This window comes from Orcinus orca, chromosome 2, assembly GCF_937001465.1.
Source record: "Orcinus orca chromosome 2, mOrcOrc1.1, whole genome shotgun sequence".
NCBI lineage: Eukaryota > Metazoa > Chordata > Mammalia > Artiodactyla > Delphinidae > Orcinus > Orcinus orca.
The window spans coordinates 116050624-116070166 of NC_064560.1; the positions used below are offsets into that span (position 1 = coordinate 116050624).

At 50.9% G+C, this 19543-nt stretch overlaps 1 protein-coding gene across 3 annotated transcripts in view; it reads left to right on the forward strand.

The window, feature by feature from the left end:
• PLA2G4E (phospholipase A2 group IVE) overlaps window positions 1-19543 on the forward strand; it is a 44660-nt gene that overhangs the window by 5819 nt on the left and 19298 nt on the right. For all 3 annotated transcript variants that reach the window (XM_049706669.1, XM_049706670.1, XM_049706671.1), the window contains exons 2-12: window positions 710-782; window positions 6374-6510; window positions 10112-10243; window positions 11282-11322; window positions 13233-13275; window positions 13779-13839; window positions 14459-14619; window positions 14710-14796; window positions 15187-15224; window positions 17095-17230; window positions 18525-18661. In XM_049706669.1, the coding sequence (XP_049562626.1) occupies window positions 710-782; window positions 6374-6510; window positions 10112-10243; window positions 11282-11322; window positions 13233-13275; window positions 13779-13839; window positions 14459-14619; window positions 14710-14796; window positions 15187-15224; window positions 17095-17230; window positions 18525-18661 (1046 nt within the window). The remainder of the gene's footprint in view (window positions 1-709; window positions 783-6373; window positions 6511-10111; window positions 10244-11281; window positions 11323-13232; window positions 13276-13778; window positions 13840-14458; window positions 14620-14709; window positions 14797-15186; window positions 15225-17094; window positions 17231-18524; window positions 18662-19543) is intronic.

Genomic DNA, 19543 nt, shown 5'->3' on the forward strand with positions numbered 1-19543 from the left:
GCTCTAGGCGCCCAGGCTTCAGTAATTGCAGCACACGGGCTTCAGTAGTTGGGGCTCACAGGCTGTAGAGCGCAGGCTCGGTAGTTGTGGCGCATGGGCTTAGTTGCTCCACGGCATGTGGGATCTTCCCGGACCAGGGCTCGAACCTGTGTCCCCTGCATTGGCAGGCAGATTTTTAACCACTGCGCCACCAGGGAAGTCCCCCAATATTATTTTAAATACAGAAGAATTGCATCTTCTTGGAAGGGTAGAAAGTGATTCTAGAAACATGGAGTGGACGATGTGGAGTAAAGGGTTCCAGTTCAGAGGCCTCTATAAATGTCATTGGGTGGGTTGGAGGAGTCCGATGGTGTCTGCCATGGGCGTGGGCTGGGAGTGGACAGTAAAAAGACTTGTCTAAGCCTGGGTAAAATGCTCAGGAAAAGGGCTTCCAATTCCCAGATCCAAACAAGCAAGACAGGGACGGAACAGGCATGAAGCTGTCCCTCTTCCCGGGTGTGCTGGCTCAGAGTGGGGTGAGGACAAAGCCCCTCACGTCCATAGCCTCGGGCCGCCTGGGGACCAGAAGCAGCCTCCAGAGCCCAGAAACACCGATGGACAGTGGGGAGGTTGCTTGAGCCTGGGCAGTGGGAGCCTGTGCTGCTCTCTCCGTCAAGGCCACCTGCCACAATCGCCCGAAGAGTGAGTCCACTGTCCTCTCAATCCACAGGAGGAGCTGTCTCCATGCCACCTGCTGACAGTGAGGGTCATCCGGATGAAAAACGTCCAACAGGCTGACGTGGGTAAGTATCCCCCTCCCTCTTCCCTCCTTCTTCTCTGCATCTGGGGCCAGGATGGAGACAGGCCCCGGGGGGAGAAATGGTCAGGTGTGGCTGTGTGTGCGCGCGCGCGCGCGCATGAGAGTGTGTGTGTGTGTGTGTGTGTGTGTGCACGCTCTATGTTCAAGTTGTATTACAGACTTTGGGGTTTGTATCATTTTCCCAGGCCCCTCCCTCTAGCTGCACCCTTGGCATGACCGGCCCTTGCATTCGGCCTCCTCCAACGGCTCACTTCGCTCTCTCCTCCCCACTCTCCCCTCCCTAGGATCCGTTCCAGGAGTAGCTTCTCCCACACTGGGCACTCCTTGTCTCTGCATGAGTTTACGGCCTGTTAGGGGTGGCAGGGAAGGAAGGGCCCTTGAGTACCATGGAGCCAGCTGCCGGCCAGCCCCAGTGCCCTTCTCAGGACCTGGATCTCAAACGGGTTCTACAGTGCATGCCGGGTGCCCCATAGCGCCGAGTTCCTCAGTTCAGGCCATGGATGTGGTTTGACTCACCAGGGCTCTTTGTGCAGTGTCTTCTTGCAACTTTAACGTCCCTTTCATCCCAGCCCCTGCTGCATTCCCAGACCATGGGGGCCCAGGGAAGTCTTTGGCTTCAGGAAGAAATGAAGGCATCTGGGTGGGCAGAACAAAAGCCCCTCCCTATGCTGCCCTCATCTCCCCCCACCCCATCCAGTGAGGAAGCTTGGCCCTCAAGGAGGAGAAAGCTCTGTGTCAAGGCCCATGGCTGAGGGGGTCCCCACTCACTGGTGACCACACAGGAATCGCCCAAGGGCTCCAGTTTCCCCAAAGCTCTGTTATACTGCCCTCACCCCAGGATTCAATTAGCCTGGGAGAGCCGTGATACATGGGGAGGTGTCTATGCCCAAAGCAATTATAGAGTAGTAATAGAGGACGGCATTCTCATCTTGTCACCACAGAATTTAGAACTGGAGGACACTGAAAGCTGGGAGTATCTGAGGAAAGCTGCTTTGAGGGGAGAGGGTGTGAGCATCCAGAGGCCTGGGGAGCCCAGTCTGAGGGAGAGGAGCTGCGTCCCCCCGAGCCCCTGCTGGGGGCCAGCTGGGGCCAGACATCCAAACATCATTCATCTTCCGCACAACCTGAAGGCAGGGCTGTGGGGCCCATTTCGCACATTGAGGATTAATTGCCGAAAGCAGAATCAGTGTTTGATGCCAGGTCTGGACCGCTGGGGGTTAAGGGAGACAAGCCAGGAGGAGGAGGTCAGGGCCGTTCAGAGGGTTGACAGGAATCTAAGTGATGGGCACCTGAGCTCTTGAGGAAGGGATTGCATGACTTCCCGAGGGCTTATATGCAGATGGTGCAGGAGCACAGGTGGGAGAGGCTGACAGACCTTCCGGGAAGCTGTCGCTGCAACACTGCAGTGTAAGGATGAGTGTGGAGGGTGGAGGAAGGAGGGCCCTGGAGCCCCAGAGAGAACAAAGGGATCAGGCAGCATTCAGACTGGGCCCCTGGGAGGGTGAGTGTCCAGAGCCCATGCCGGGGGAGCAATTGCAGCCAGCATCATTTGGGGCCTGGCTCTGTCACAAGACCAGCCAGAGGGCCACGGACTTCTTGGGCTTCTCGGGACCTCTCAGGCCACCAGTGAGTGACCTGAGGGGCCTGGAAGTGTCCGCTGGACCCAGGACCTGCCTGCCTCTTCTGCCTTTCCTGCCGTGCCAGCGTGGGTTATCAGACACCTCAGCCCATTTCCCTCAGGGACGGCCACAGCTCTCGCATGCCGGCAGCTGCCTCGCCTGCCTCGGCTCCTCTGGAGGCGTATCTGTCCCAGCCCTGTGTGTCATGCGGGCCTCACACTCGCACGGCGTGCCTACACCTGTGCGCTCAGACCTTCCCCCGCGTCCAGGGCCCTTCCTTTTGTCTTCTCCCTGCTACACCCGTCACCTACAAGCCCTAGAGGAGGGGGTGGGATGGGGAACAGGAACCAGAGAAACAGGCTGAGGTCTGCTCCACCACCCTCCTCTCCCCCTTCCCCCCACACGCCTCTGGCACACAGGCTGCCCTTCGGGGACACCCTGGCCCCTTTGGGATCCCCTTTTTATGTTTTCCTCATTTCCCTAAAGAACAGCGTCCGGGGGCAGCCATGGTGTCTGGGGGTGTCAGCAGCCCAGGTCACGTGTCTGGATCCACAGTTGTCACAGGCTGGGATCTGTTGCTGCCTCACCTGGGTTGAGTCTATCCTAACCTCTTGCAGGTCCTGGGTTACCCTTGCCCCACATTGTGCCTTCCAGCTTGGATCAAAAACAAGCTCCTCTCTGGTTCAGTCCTGTAATGAGTGCCTGAGTTTCTAAGATTTCCAGGAGGCTGAAAGGGATGAGATTCAGGGATGAGATTCAGGGGTGACTGCCCCCATCAAGGAGCACACCACCCAGCCCTGCACCAGAGCTGGGAGAAAATCAGCCCGGAAATCTCCCCGCTGTCAAGAGTTTTTACTCCTCTTGGGAAAATAAACTCAAACCAGCACTCCCAGGGGGTGTGAGGCAGGTGTCTCTAAGGTATTAGGAAGACAATGTTCTTGACATCTATAGAGATCATTGAGTCATCTTGGCCACCCACATTCTGGGAAAAGAGACATGTCATTCTGATGACCAAGCCCTCTGTCACTTCATGAAGAACAAGGATTAGAACCTATCTGTGCTTAGGAAATTCCCTGAAGTCCCTGAAATTCTCAGAATTGGGTCATCCTTGCTTAACCACTCTTCATTGCCAGCTCGATGGTCACTGCCTTACAGTCAGTTCATTATGCCCATGCCCCAGATCGTCATCTGGGTCCAGCGGCTACCTCATCATCCCTCCTTCCCCAGGATTATCCCCTCTTGGGCTTCACTCTCCTTCCCAACCTTGTTGGGGAGGAGGTGGAACGGCTCCCTACGAAAGGACTGGGAAATAAATTAATGCTTGACATGTGGGTGTCTGATCAATCCTGGCTCTTCCAGGAGTCTTTTTATCTTAATTAGAGATTTAAGCCTTCGGCCAAAATACCTGAAACTTTATTTAGTGGATTTAATGGGACAATGTTAGGCATGGACTGATGATAGGAAAGGGATGTTAGAGGGAAATGGGCCTTTACAGGGTCCTTCAAATCATGCTAAGCAAGTGAGTGTAGGCCTGGTGGGTCCCTGCCTGCAGGCTCCTTGTGTACAGGAGGCAGACCAGCAGGAGGTGCCCCAGAGCCCAGGAAAAGCCAAGGGAGGGGTCCAGGAGGACTAAGCAGGTCCCCAGGGAGTCTCTCTCTGAGCAGAGCCATTAAACGTGCCTATCTATATCTGTGGTGACTCAGCCCAGAATTTCTTGGGTACTGATACAGCCCAATAGCAGGAAGTTGGGCTTTTCTATCATTCATTTATTCAACAAATATCTAGCGGTGCCAACATGGGTTTCCTGAGCTTCCCAGGGTGCAGTGGGAGGTGGAGACAGATGCACCGACCTGCCATTGCAGTGAACTGTAGCCAGTGCTCCATCGGGAGGAGAGCAGAGGGCCCTGGGCTACAAGGGGCACCTGGCCCAGACTTGGAGGTTCAGACGAGGCTTCCAGAGGAGGTCTCTTCTGCAACCTGAAGGGGCTAACCAAGGAAGGGTGGCGTGAAGGAGGAACAGAAGGGTGTTCATTGCAAGATGGCATGGCCTTTGAGACCTACAAGGGACTGGGTTTGGCTGGAGTCTGGAGTGTGAGTGGTGGCACGTGTGTGAGTGTTTACGTGCGTGCATGTGTGCACGCATCTCTGTGTGTGTGTGTGTGCGCGCGTGTGTGTGTGTGTGTGTGTGTGTGTGTGTTTGGGGGCAGGGAAGGGGCTGGGGTGGTAGGGAAGATGGAAAGATGAAGCTGTGGCTGGGGAAGTGGGAGGGGCATCCATGCTGAATGGGTGGGACTCCTTTCTGAAGGCATATGGGAGCCGCTAAAGGATCTTAAACTGGAGAGTGACATGGTCAGATGGGACAAGAGCCCTCTGGTTTCTCTAAAGAGAAAAGATCAGGGTGGGGCAGGACAGAAGACAGGGCATCCATTGGGGCAGTGGCAGCAGAGATGAAGGTGGCTTGTACCAAGGCAGTGGCCATGCAAGTAGGGAGAAGTGGACAGGCTGGAGAGCTCCAAGGAGTTAAGTCGACTCAAGGTGAGAGTCAAGGGCGATATTTGGTGTCTAGTCAGGACACCTGAGTTGACGGTGAGGAAGAACAGGTTGGGTGTGGAAGGAAAGATAGGGATGATGTCATCATTTTCTTTTGATTCTGTTGGGTTTGGGTCATTCTTTGTGTTTGGATTAATGATGATTATGACATTTAAAGGACAGGGTCATCTCACCTCTATTCAGTGGGAGGAAGGCCATGAATTCCAATTCATTGAATGGTGAGCCCTCACAGATTAACCAGACAGCGGGGATGAAATCAGAAACTAGGGATGCTTGTGATGCAAACCATGGTTATTAAGTCTGATAAAGTTCTCAGTATAGAGACAATATAGGACTAAGTCAGTCTGGGGAGTGGGTCACCTCTGGTTCCACTCTCACAGGACATTATTAATTATAATTAGGAGGTAGTTTGGATGAGTCTCGCATCCCTGCCCAGCTTTACTATCTAGAAGACTCTCTGACACTGGAAACTGTATTGACGGTTCCCGTTCTCTATGAATTGGGTGGGTACCCTGGGAATGACCGAAGAAGAGTGACAAGGGCAATCGTGGCACCTCTTCCTCCCTCCTCCCAGGTAGAATGGAGGGAAGGAGCTGGGCTGGGCTGCCATTTTTCACTGTATGCCTTCTGCTGCTCCAAACAGAAGACCCAGGAGGCCTTCTTTCACTTCAGGAGGGCCTGTTGAGGTCACAGCCTTTGTCCTTCTCCAGAGCACTTACAGCATCATCACAGTTGCGTTGTTCTTTCAAATGAAAAATAGAGTATGTGGTCTTAGATGTGAGGGTTTCTTGGGTCACACACCCCATGTGGGGAGACCAGCAGAGATATGAAAAGCCCGTCGGGGTGTATCTGAGACGTTAGTCATGTGTGGATGGTAGTCCCGGCCCCTAGATCCTGCTGAATAGCTTGTTCCACTCAAGCCCTTCCCCGCTGGGGCCCTCTAGGCTGACTCCCAGCCGATGGTGTCCCTGCTAATCCTTGCTGCTCCTCAGCTCAGAGGAAGAGCTGGGCCCTACTGTGGTTTCCCTGGTGCCCTGGGCTAAGGCAAGAGATAAACTGGACCCTTGGGGGCTAGTCCTCCAGATCTTCCCCTGGCAGAGGGAAAACTGTGCAACTGTACCTTGTCCCAAACCAACAGGTGTTTGCTCAGAGAGCCAGGGTGCTGCTGAGAAGAGCCAGAGGCCATCTGTGTCCACGAGAACAGTCAGTGGGACCTGGGTCCCCTCTGTGAAACCTCTAGCCTGCAGTCCATGACCTTCTCAGGGTTCTGGGACAAAGGTCTCTGGAGAGTCAGAGCCATGAGTCAGGAGGGGACCAGAAGCTGGCTTCTGCCTCCACACTCTCTCCTCTCTGGACCTGGGTTGACTCCTCACCCTCCCCTCCCACCCTTGTCTTCCTCGGACAGTAAGCCAGACAGACTGCTTTGTGAGCCTCTGGCTGCCCACAAGCTCTCCTAAGAGGCTGAGGACTAGGACCATCTCCAACTGCCGAAACCCAGAGTGGAATGAAAGCTTCAAGTTCCAGATCCAGACCCGGGTGAAGGTGAGACGTGGGGGACAGCACCTGCCTGCCCTGCTTGCTATTCCCCTCCTTCCCTGCTTGTCCTTCTCTTTGATCATGTGCCCTTCTTATGACTATTTGTTTTTCTTTCTTTTTTTAAATTAATTTTTATTGGAGTACACTTGCTTTACAATGTTGTGTTAGTTTCTTGCTGTACAGCAAAGTGAATCAGTTATACGTATACACATATCCCCTCTTTTTTAGATTTCCTTCCCACTTAGGTCACCACAGAGCACTTGAGTAGAGTTCCCTGTGCTATACAGTAGGTTCTCATTAATTATCTATTTTATCTATAGTAGTGTATATATGTCAGTCCCAATTTCCCATTTCATCCCACCCGCCTTTCCCCCTTAGTAACCATAAGTTTTTTCTCTACATCTGTGACTCTATTTTTTCTTTGCAAATAAGTTCATCTCTACTGTTTTTCTAGATTCCACGTATGAGTGATAGTAAATGATATTTGTTTTTCTCTTTGACTTCACTCTGTTTGACAGTTTCTAGGTCCATCCACATCTCTGCATATGGCACTATTTCATTCCTTTTTATGGCTGAGTAATATTCCATTGTATATATGTACCACATCTTTTTTATCCATTCCTCTGTCGATGGACATTTAGGCTGTTTCCATGTCCTGGCTATCATAAATAGTGCTGCAATGAACATTGGGGTGAATGCATCCTTTCGAATTATAGTTTTCTCTGGATATATACCTAGGAATGGGATTGCTAGGTCATATAGTAGCTCTATTTTTAGTTTTTTAAAGAACCTCCATACTGTTCTCCATAGTGGCTGTACCAATTCACATTCCCACCAACAGTGTAGGAGGGTTCCCCTTTCTCCACACCCTCTCCAACATTTATTGTTTGTAGACTTTTTGATGATGGCTATTCCGACTGGTGTGAAATGATACCTCATTGCAGTTTTGATTTGCATTTCTCTAATAATTAGTGATGTTGAGCACTTTTTCGTGTGCTTTTTGGCCATCTCTATGTCTTCTTTGGAGAAATGTCTATTTAGATCTTCTGCCCATTTTTTGATTGGGTTGTTTAGTTTTTCAGTTTTTTTTTTTGGTTTTTTTCTTTTTTTTTTTTTATTGAGCTGCATGAGCAGTTGGTATATTTTGGAGATTAATCCCTTGTCAATTGCTTCATTTGCAAATATTTTCTCCCATTCTGAAGGTTGTATTTTCGTTTTATTTATGGTTTCCTTTGCTGTGCAAAAGGTTTTAAGTTTAATTAGGCCCCATTTGTTTATTTTTGTTTTTATTTTCATTACTCTAGGTGGTGGATTGAAAAATATCTTGCTGTGATTTATGTCAGAGAATGTTCTGCCTACATTTTCCTCCAAGAGTTTTATAGTATCCAGACTTAGGTCTTTAATCCATTTTGAGTTTATTTTTGTGTATGGTGTTAGGGAGTGTTCTAACTTCATTCTTTTGCATGTAGCTGTCCAGTTGTCCCAGCCCCAGTTATTGAAGAGACTGTCTTTTCTCCATTGTATATTCTTGCCTCTTTTGTCATAGATTAGGTGGCCATAAGTGCATGGATTTATCTCTGGACTTTCTATCCTGTTCCATTGATCTATATTTCTGTTTTTGTGCCAGTACCATACTGTTTTGATTACTGTGACTTTGTAGTATAATGACTATTTGTATTTTTTTAAATAAATTTATTTATTTATTTATTTATTATTTTGGCTTCATTTGGTCCTCGTTGCTGTGTGCAGGCTTTCTCTAGTTGCAGCGAGTGGGGGCTACACTTCATTACGGTGTGCAGGCTTCTCATTGCGGTGGTTTCTCTTGTTGCAGAGCATGGGCTCTAGGCATGCAGACTTCAGTAGTTGTGGCACGTGGGCTCAGTGGTTGTGGCTTGCGGGCTCTGGAGCGCAGGCTCAGTAGTTGCGGCACACGGGCTTAACTGCTCCATGGCATGTGGGATCTTCTCAGACCAGGGATCGAACCTGTGTCCCCTGCATTGGGAGGCAGATTCTTAACCACTGCATCACCGGGGAAGTCCCTATTTGTCTTTCTTTCTACCGACTTCTTGTCCTCCTATCGACCTATCTGTCTCCCCACTCACCCACTCCTTCCTTCTGCCTGTCTCACGCTTGTCCCTCTAGGCATACTTATCCTTCTATCCTCTTTCCTGTCTCTCTTGTCCTACCTAATTGTCACTGGAACTGGATGTCTCCTGCCCCAAAATAGAGTGTGTTTCCAGTATCTTCCAGAACATACTCCAAGCAGGAGCATATAGAGAAGAGCCATTCTACTCACTAGGCCCAAGACCAGTCTAATTCCGGCCAGAGGGCTTTCTCTATCTTAAATCCTTTTTAGATGGCTTTATTATTTCGAATTCCTTGGGTGTGTGTTCTTCATTTGTTGAGTTGCTGTTTCATGGTATTTGTCTTCTTCAGATATACGGTGACTCTAAGTTGAGCTCACATCTCCTGAGGGAGAATCCTCTCTTGAACATCCTGAGTTGTGACAGCTTCATCAGGGTGGCCTTAAGACAAGCTTGGCCTCATCATGGAGGCATCAAACCCAGTCTTGAGGCATTTGAGGCTTAACAGCTCCATCAAGCTTACTGCTTTCATATTTTAGGGATGCTTCTCCGTTCCGAGTTAATGACTTATCCTTTTTGTTTTCAAGAAGGGCTTTATATTTATTGTTTTAAAAATATCTTTTCTATCATATATATGGTTTTTGGTGAGAAAGGGGGATTTCAGTTTGGGCTCGGCCTACCATCTTGAAAACAGAATTCGTGTTTCTTTTGTCTGAAGATCTATGGGGCTGCTGGGTTGGTTCAGGGACACACCTGGTTTCTAGTCATTACAAAGTCAACAGATCTCATTCAGCTGGGAACCCCCAGAACCACCTCATGCCCACTAGATAGGAACCAAAGAGGCAAACCCAGCCCCAACCTACATCTCTCAGGATCCTTGGAAAAAGTGGCCTCAGAGGCCAATCCATGTCACCTAAAATCATTGACCTTAGAGTTCAGCCAGACGACAGGGTAACTGCTCCATCCTTGACATACAGCTTTGGGACCATCCATGAGACCTCTTTAGGGGCTGATGAGCCAAAGGATAGAGTTCCAATACGTCATCCCAACCCAATCAAACCCTCTATAATCTTTGCCACATCACTCCCCTGGAGTGTGAAGATGTTAGCTTCCCTTAGCTCGGTTTTCTAGTGCCAAAAAAACTGTCTTCAGCTCCTGGGTCCCAATGCTGGATACATTCTATGTCTTGACAGGGGTCTTCTCTGCTGTGCCCTTCCATCTCTCCCCCAGGTGAAATGAAATCCCTCACACTTCACAAGCCCCTGCCAAGCTTGCAAAAGAGCAAAATTTCCCAGTAGGAGAATCAGAGAAGAAGGGCAGGAAGGCTTCAGAGAGTTGCAAAGAAGGGAATAGACACTTTCCTCTCTTAATTCATGTCCCTACAGATGTCCCTCACACCTGAGCTGTGCTGGCTCCCATCCCTCAGACCCACCTCCTCACTAGGACTGAGGTCAGGCCGCTCATCCTGGGAATGGGTTGATGCAACCTTGGTAACCAGACTTGAACCCTCCGTTCTCCCCTAGAACGTGCTAGAGCTGAGCGTCTGTGATGACGACACGTTGACACCAGATGACCATTTCTTGACAGTTCTCTATGACCTCACCAAGCTCTGCTTCCGAGAGAAAACCCACGTGAAGTTCCCACTCAACAGAGAGGTGAGTGCAGGTGCCCCAGCCCTCAGCCTCCTGCTTCACGAGGGGCAGCTGGTTATTCCTATGATGCTGTTCTATGGGATCCTCTCTCTGTAGCCAGGTCAGGAGAAGATAGCACTGCTGTTCAAATCCCAGCGCTTTGGCTTACTATCAATAGCTCTGTGACCCTGCAGAAATTGCTTCATTCCTCTGAGTTCTGTTACCTCGTCTATACAATAGTGATAGTAAGACCTACCACACAGGGTCACTGTGAGGCTTAAATAAGAATACATAATTAAGGCATCTAGCACTGTTCACAGTACAAAATGGAGACAGAATACGTGTTGATTCCCTTTCTTTCCTCAGAGTCCTGCTTCTGGGATGGTCCCAGGGGACAGAGGGCAGATAAGGATAAAGGAGTGCAAATCTGCAAATCAGAGAAAGGCAGAGCTGAAAAGGCCCAGGATGTTATCAATTCATTCAACAAGTATTTGAATGCCCTATGGGCCAGGCACTGTGCCGTGCACGGGTGACACCTCAGGGACAAGCATCCCTGCCCTCACCTGGCTTACACTCTGTGGGGAAATTAAGGTCCAGTGAGGGAGGTCATGACTTCCTGAAGTTACACAGCAAGAGATGCAAAGCAGTAGCTGAAGGAAGGGGCTCCTAGCCTTCAGAGTTGAGCTTGCTGGGGGCAATATCTCCCTTGCCCCAGGCCCTGAGCCCCTTGGAGAAGAAGGGGAGCAATGGAAGCTGGAGGGAGAAGATGAAAGGAAAATGTTCTGGGGCAGAGAGATTTACCTGCTGGGTCTAGGGGTCAACTCCACACCCTGACCCTCCCCTGGGTGGTCAGTGATGTTCCTGATATCAAAGACTTGGGGACAGAGGGAGGGAGAGGGGACAAAAAGAGCCAGGAGCAGCTGCCCCCACGCCAAGACAGCAGGACAGCCCTGTGCGAAGGACAGGGGCAGGTCCGCAGGGTCTCCTGGGATGGCACAGGGTCCTGGTCTGCAGAGAGGCGTAGACACAGCTCACAACTGCAGTCTCTTCCTCCCCCTGCAGGGCATGGAGGAGCTGGAGGTGGAGTTCCTGCTGGAGGAGAGGTGAGTAGGACCCAACCCCCCAGGCTTCCACCAAGGTCCTGACCCCAAAGCAGCTTCTGGGCACAGGCATTGTACAGCTGGGTCCTCCTTTCTGCGGTTCCCCACCCCCACTTCTACTCCCACCCTTGACGCTCCTCACTGTGCATCAGAATCACTTGGGAACTTCTAAATCCCGTAGGTGCCTGGGCCCCACCCCTTCTCATCCAGGTCTACTGATGTCAGTATTGCTTTAAAGATCTAGTACTCTGGCCAAATCACCTGCCTCAGCTCCCCAGCATTTCTGAGAGTGGCCTCTGGGAAGACTTCCTGCCACCCTGGGGATGGGGCCTTCTTGAGGCCACGCTAAGAAAGAGGTCAGGACCAAGGCGTCTCCTCCTGGACCCAGGACTGTTAGAACAAACTCCCCCAAACCTGGCCTGAAGCAGAGGCCATGCCCCTCTGCAGTCAACTCTGGAACCAAGTCAAGGGGAGGCTCAGGACAGAGATGTGGGGTTATTTCTCATCATGTCCAATTAAGAAAAAGGTCCAGGGTCCTGGACGTATGACTGTGCCGTGGACTCAAGTGGAATTGGGTCACAGAGCTGGAGTGTGGGAAGAAGAGGACACAGAGAGAGAAAGGAGAGGAAAGGGCTGTGAGGGAGGGAGTAGGGTTCCTGCCGGGAGGGGACAAGCCTGCCCTGGGGCAGCAGTGTGCCTTGTGATTGGGCAACCAGCTTCTTAACCCTGGCAGAACTGAGTCCCCTGGACTTATTAACAGCCCAGGGACAGGGGGACAATGAGAGGCAGGAACAAGAACAAGAGGGCTTGTCAAATTCCACCCGGAGAATCCTCTGCATAGGGGGTCTTGGAACTATTTGAGGTGCCTCATTAAAATCAACTTAAATTAAAATTAAATTTGACAAATTAAAATCAACTTTATTTCTTTCATATTAAAGAAAATCTGGGCTCTCTCCTTCAGTTCTTGGTTTGACAGGACTTTTAGGGGGAAAAACATTCCTTGGGTGAATTAGAAAGTGGCTTACAAAATGAAATACGTCAGCATTGGTAATCAGAGTTGATATGGAAACACAGTCATCTTGGGCTTCATTTTGACAAGGGAGGCTGTGGACTCCCCTAGGCGAATTGTAACCTTGGAGGCTTTCTCAGCTTTGTAACACAAGGACATTTCACACTCACCAGGCCCCTCTCTAGCTGGGTCAAAACTATTTGTTAAATGCACAAATTAAATAGGATGAGTCCGTTTTGCTACCAGAACTGTTTACATTTGCTCGAGATGGTGGGCTCTGGCCTTTTCTTGCAACCTGTTTATCCTCATAACTCCATGCAGTTGCATCTGGTTGGACATAAAGAACAGCTATCCTTTAAGGAAGAAAAAGAAAAGAAACTCTTCTACTCCCTCTAACTTAGAAATCTTTTTTTTTTTTCTGGACATTCTATTTAAAATGTATGCCAGTTTTCTCCTTGACAATCTGCAGATCTAAGGTTTCTTAAGCCAATATTTTTCACAAGGATTAAGAAGGCTCTGCTATCTCCTTATTGACCCTACGTAGGCTGTTCGTCAGCCTTGTGAGAAATCAGTCAAGAATGATATGACTTAGAGAATAGACTTGTGGTTGCCAAGGGGAAGAGGGGGTAGAGGAGGGTTGGATTGGGAATTTGGAATTAGCAGGTGCAAACTATTGTATATAGGATGGATAAACAACAAGGTCCTACTGTATAGCACAGGGAACTGTATTCAATATCCTGTGATAAACCATACTGGAAAAGAATATGAAAAAGAATGTATATAACTGAATCACTTTGCTGCACAGTAGAAATTAACACAATGTTGTAAATCAACTATACGTCAATAAAATAAATTTTTAGAAAGAACGATATGACTGACCAGGAGTTCTCATTTTGTTTTTCAGCCCCTCTCCACCTGAGAGTCTCATCACGAATGGCGTGCTGGTGGTAATTGTCCTTCCAGGCCCCTGTGGCTCCAGAGGCCACCTGTGGCTGCTGCTCTTGGGAACAGAACTGTGGGAGGGAAAACCAGGCCCAACTTGGGCCCTTGTCCCAGAGCCCGCTAGGAGTCAGACTAACTGAAGCCAGACAAAGGGGGTGCGGGCAGTGGTGGGGGCAGCAGCTGGGCTCCTGCTCCTGGGGAGGAAACACCTGGACCAGCATCCCATCTCCCAAAACGATGACCTCAGCAACCTCCCTAATAAAGCACCCACTCTCAGAATCAGTCTCGTCCCATTTTCCCCCAACTCCAATCTCTCTATAAGCACAAGTTCAGAATGAAAAAGATTTTCATAATTAGGCTGTTGGTACAGCCATTTCAATTAGATGCATCTAAAGCCTCAGGATTCAAGGAAATCTCTCCCCCGAAAATCAGTCTTTGGGAGTTTGTGGCCTGGTAGAGCATCCCCGGAAGCTTGTGCTCAAAATGACCTCCCCTTCCTTTGTTTCAGTCTCGACAAATGTCCTGCCTGGAGGTTCATGCAGAATCCAGGAGACAGAAGAATAGGAAAGGTGAGCCCTTTGACTACCTCTGCCTGCTGGGGGGTGGGGAGGACAGTGCCACTTCCCAACCCTGTCAACACCAGAGTTGGCTGCTCCATGGCTGCCCTGGGCTCCATGGGGAACGCATTTTATAGCTGGCAGGGACCTAAGAGATCCGCAAATACGCGACTCTCCTTCTCACCACTCCACCTCATCCCCCCCATGCAAGGCTTCCAGCCCTGTCTGCAGAGAGGAGAGCGGCACAGCCCAACTGGCATGGGGGAGGGAGGGGGAAGGAAGAGGTTCTGCCCCCAAACTGGCAGCAAGGAGAGGGCCTGCTTTCAGTGCAGTGGGAAGGTAACTTCGGGGCACCTTGTGGAGGAGCAGAACCTAGGAGGACTAGTCCAGAAAACTCAGCCTCTCAGACCTCACACACACACACACACACACACAAAAGCCTTGTAAAAATGCAGATTCCTGCGCCCCGCCTGGCCCTTCAGAATGAGACTCTCTGGGGCATTTTAACCAATGCCCTCGGTAATTCTAAACCCCTGTCCTGGGTGCCTCCCCTAGGCCTTTTATTGGGCCGATTTGGGGTAGGAAGTGGGAGGCTTCCCAGGGGTCTCAGCCCTCTTGTCCTCTCTTTCAGTGAAGGGCCTCCCGGTGACAGTGACGGAGTCCTTCGAGCACACCCAGCACATCTCACACTGCCTGGAGCCCTGCGGCCCAAACCCTGCCTGCTTCCACTACCCCAAGTACTTCCAGCCCCAGGTCCACGTGGAGGTGCCCAAGAGCCAGTGGAGCTCTGTGGTAGGAGGCTGCGACAGCAGGGGGTTAGGGGCTGGTTCAGACTCGAGTTGGGAGGAGCCCCTCCCCTCACGAAACGGCCCATCCTTCCAGCTTTGCTGCTGCAGTGCGTGCAAGAACGACCCTGTGTGCCAGTCCCTGGATTGCCTCCCTGACGGCCAGGCGGTGACCCTGCCTGTGGTGAGGGCCTGGGTCTGGGAAGGGGTCCCTGAGCAGCGTAGCCTGGAGTGCCTGTGGAAGGGAGACGGGGAGAGCCTGGGGAGCCCGGCGGGGAGCATGGCTCGTGGCGGGTCTCTCAGGCAGGGTACAGGAGTCTTGGGGGATAGAAGACTGCTGAGCTGCATTGTGGAGCCAAAGACAGGGTGTGGAAGCTGAGCCAGGTTGGGGGCGAGAGACGTCCAGAAGAGAACCTGTGTGCGCATGCGCGGGCGGGGCGCTGCATGCGCATGCGCTAAGTCAAGCATCCCGGGGTGGGGGCGGGCACGGTGTGGTGAGTCTCCCCTTATTTGGTTGGGACCACTTGGCTCTGAGCTGTCATCCCTGACAAACTTTTCATCTTTCAATTCCCAGAACAAGAATTGTGAATTACACATGAAATCTACACCCTGGTAAAGTGCCCTCTTTCGGTCTGTCCCTCTGACTTATTTATCTTTAGGGACTTAAAGTGGTATCTTGTTGTGGTGTTGATTTGCATTTCCCTGACGGCCAGGGACGTTGAGCATTTTTTCACAGGCTTATGGGCCATTTCTATATCTTCTTCGGAGAAATATCTATTCAAATCCTTTACCCATTTTTAAAGTGGGTGACTTGCCTTCTATTGTTAACTTGTGAAAGTTCTTTGTATATTCTGGATACAAGCCCCTTGTCAGATATATGATTTCTAAATATTTTTCCTGTTCTGGAGATTGTCTTTCACATTCTTAATGGTGTTCTTTGAAGCACAGAAGTTTTCAATTTTGGTGAACTTCAGTGTATGTATATTTTTTTCTTTTGTCACTTGTGCTTCTGGTGACATATTTAAAAAACCATTGCCTAATCCAAGGTCATGAAGATTTACTCCCATGTTTTCTTTTAAGAGTTTTATAGTTTTAGCTCTCAATTTGGGTCTATGATCAATTTTGAGTTAATTTGTATATACAGTGTGAACTAGGGGTCCAACTTCATTCTTTTGCATGTGGATATCCAGTTGTCACAGCATCATTTGGTGAAAAGACTGTTCTTTCCCCCTTTGAATTGTCCTGGCACCCTTGTTGAAAATCAAGTGACTGTAGTTTCCATTTACAATTTGATAGCTGTTTGTCCTTGGTCAAGTTATTAAGCCTCTCTAAATCTCAGTTTTTCTCACCTGTAAATTAGAGCAATACCAGGAGTACTGTCTATCATTGGGTTGCTTTGAGGATCCAGTGAGATAACACATGTGAAGAAATCAGTGATCTGCGAAGTGGGAAACTCAGAAAATATCAACAAATGTTATTATTATTGCTGTTTTATTATTCATTCCTTGTTGAGGCCAAGGGAAGATTTCCTCACAGCTGTGTCTGCAGGCCTATACCAGACATGAAGGAAACATAATGAGAGAGCTCCCAGGCTCTACCTTCAAGGAGATGTGACCTTTATAGTTACCAGGGTCACTAAGACTCAGGCTGGAAATTGTCAAGGTCCAGTCTCCTGGAGTCACTGGGGAGGAGGGCCTTGGAATGCAAGGGATGTTGATGGGCAGAGGGAGGAGGCTCAGAACCCAGACTACTCCTGGGCTCTGAGAGCCGATGGACCCTTCCAGGAAGTAGCAGGAGGTGAGGTTGGACAGATCAGGTGGGGGCTTGGATGCCAGGCCAGAAGCCTGGACTTGCTCACATCAGGGATGTGATAAAAAGAGGGCAAGCGTTGGGCATGCTCTTCCTGCCCCACCCACCTTGCAGACCTGTGGGGGTGACAGGGTGAGATCAGGGATGTGAAGGGTTTTTGTCACACAGGATGATTTTTACTCTGGGAGCAGGAAAAGCTCACCAAGGAATATGAGCTCCATGAGAACAGGACCTTGTTTATCCAGCTCAGAAGAGCCCTACTGTAGAGCCTTATTCAGAGGGACTGGCCAAAAGGATCTCAGGGCCTCTTGTCACCCATGTCTGGCCTTGGGCTCTAGAAGGTGCCTGGGGGAAGGCTTTCAAGACTTTCCAGATCTCGTTGAAGAGGCAGAGGGTTCAGTGAGTCCCTAATTGTGTTGAGTACCTGCTTACGGCCCACCAGCTAAGGCTTTGGGGCTTTACATTTGTTATCTCATTAAGTGCTGAAGACAGTGCCAGGAGTTAAGCACGATTAGCCCCATTTTACAGATGAGAAAGCAGGGGCCCAAGGTCACAAAGGTGATTCCTGGCAGAACCAGGCTTCAAGCCTAGGTCCAACTGACCCTAAAGCCATGTCTTCTCCATGGAGGTGGAGTCTACAGACCTGCTAAGCCAAGCTCCTCTGTCCCCACAGCTCCGAGGCACTGGACGTGCGGCTAGGCTTCAGCCTGTGCCAGGCAGAGCTGGAGTTCCTGCAGAAGCGGAGGGTGGTGGTGGCTGAGGCGCTGAAGCAGGTGTTGCAGCTGGAGGAGGACCTGCAGGCAGACGAGGTGGGTGAGCAGAGGTCCGCTCAGAGCCAGGCTTGTCCTTCGAACACTGTGCCTGCCAGCTGCCCCCTGCAGTCCCTCCCTTGCCCCAGGGCAGCCTCAGCACTGCCTTTCCTGGTGGCCCTTCCTGCTGACGTTCCAGGTGCCCAGGTGACTGGCTGTGCTGGATGTAATTCAGTTGTGTGTTCGCAAGGGGCAGGAAGGGCAGAGTAGAGAGAAAGGAAGGAGCCCCAGCTGCTGCTCCCCGTGCGCTAACAGATCCTGAGATGATGAATGATGTCTTGTCTACACGGGACAATGTGGCATCCTTTCCCCAGCCAGGAAAACACTGGAAGCTCCACCACCACCCACATTCTACACACCTCCACCCAAAAGGCCCTGGGCCTTTCATTCTTCAATTCTCCCTTCCCATAAATGTATGCGCACGTGCGCACACGCACACACGCACACACACGCACACACACACACAGAACGAACAGCAGTGGGGGACTGGAGAGAGGCAGCTTCCTCACGCAGGGCCAGCTTCTGCGCACAGGTAGATGATGGTACCTTTGCCAGAGCCCTCTGTCCCCTCCCTGGTAGGGGCTGAGGCTCACACTCCCCTCGGAGAGCCCGCACTTCAGAGGCCAACCACAGGTGTAGACAGAGACCTCGTCCCTGAGGAGGGCTGTGATGGGGCTTCGGCCGACAGTACATCTTACAGTCCCCACTCAGATGAAAACTGAGTGAGTCTTGGCAAAGACTCCACGCCTCGCTCTCCCATCTATAGGGAAACACACTGAGGACATCTTAAACCTAAGTAAACCCAGAGGTGACAACTGTGCTTCTTCCCGCATCAAAAATCCATTTACCCCTGCTTTTACACATATGGTCTATAGGGACCACATACCATGTGCCAGGCCTGAGCCTGACATCCAATCCCTCTACAGCAGGTGCTGATTTGCAGCCATTAGGGAATCACACGCTAGCTGGGCTCTTGAGCGAGCCACCCAGCCCCCTGGCCCCAGTTCATCATCTGTTAACTGAGAGCTAGATTAATAGTGCCAAGAACTCCTCCAGCCATGGCCTTCTAATTTACCAAGCCCGACACCGACCACTGGGTTTGGAACTAAGGTCCAGTTCTAGACCTACCAGGCGGCTTGACACTCTGTGAAAGGCAGTTTTCAGGTCACTCAGTCCCCACTCTCTGCTCTCTGTAGCCAGCTCTTCCTCTTCCACTGTTATTTCTAAGCTCCTGTCTCTCCAAGTCTTCCCCTACCCAGCATTGCCCCAGCAGTCTGCCTCCATGTGCCCCCAGGTCCCACTGATATCCATCATGGCCACTGGGGGTGGGACAAGATCCATGACTGCCATGTATGGCCACCTGCTGGGGCTGCAGAAGCTGAACATCCTGAACTGTGCCAGCTACATCACTGGCCTGTCAGGGGCCACCTGGTAAGGAGCGGGGGGGCCACTGTCTGGTGAAGCCCAGAGCGAGCAGCCAACAGCCTGGCCGGCGGGCGGGGGTGGGGTCTCTGGTAAAGCTCATCCGCCCCAAGTTAGAGTGACTCGTGACACCTGGGCAGCTCTACCCCTCACCACTGTGTGACCTTGGGAATGCAGTTGAACTTCTCTGAGTCTCCTTTTCTGTATCTGTAAAGTGGGGATAGTAATAGCCCTGACCTCATGGGGTTGTTGTGAGATGCTCTCCCAGTACTGGGTACACCAGGGACACGTGTTGGTCATGACTCCATGACTGTGGCAGGGTCCCAGGAGCGTGGCAGCCAGTTATGAGTGAACCACTGGTGCCACTGGTGCATCTCCCCAGCAGCTGCCCTCTCTCAGACTGTGCCAGGTCTCCTGGGGTGGGTGGAGCTGGCCCGCTGCTCTGGCTGCCACGTTCCAGCCCACCCCCAGCCCTGCGTGCTCCCTCTGCCCTGCAGGCATCCTCGGGCTCCCATCCTCACTCTTGCTGGTGAGCAGGGAGAGTGAGCCCTTAGCTCCCCTGACAGGTGAGGCCAGCACAAGGCCGGCTTCTCCACAGCAGCCACGGCACCTGGGATTCACGATGCTGGTGGCGGCCCACAAAGATGTTGTAATTTCTTTTAAGTTCTTTAAAAGAAACCTAGGTTGAAGAAAGTGTTTTAATATATAGTAATATATCACTATATTTGTCTTTATACAACAGTCATAGAAGATAATTTTTAATATTTTTATGGTGGAAGGGGCCCACCAAAGTCGTAATGCAGCCCTGGTCTAGGGTGACCCAGGCCTTGTGACCACCCACATCCTCTCAGCCAGGGCTGCATCTTATTCTGTGTGTAACTAGTGGGCCTC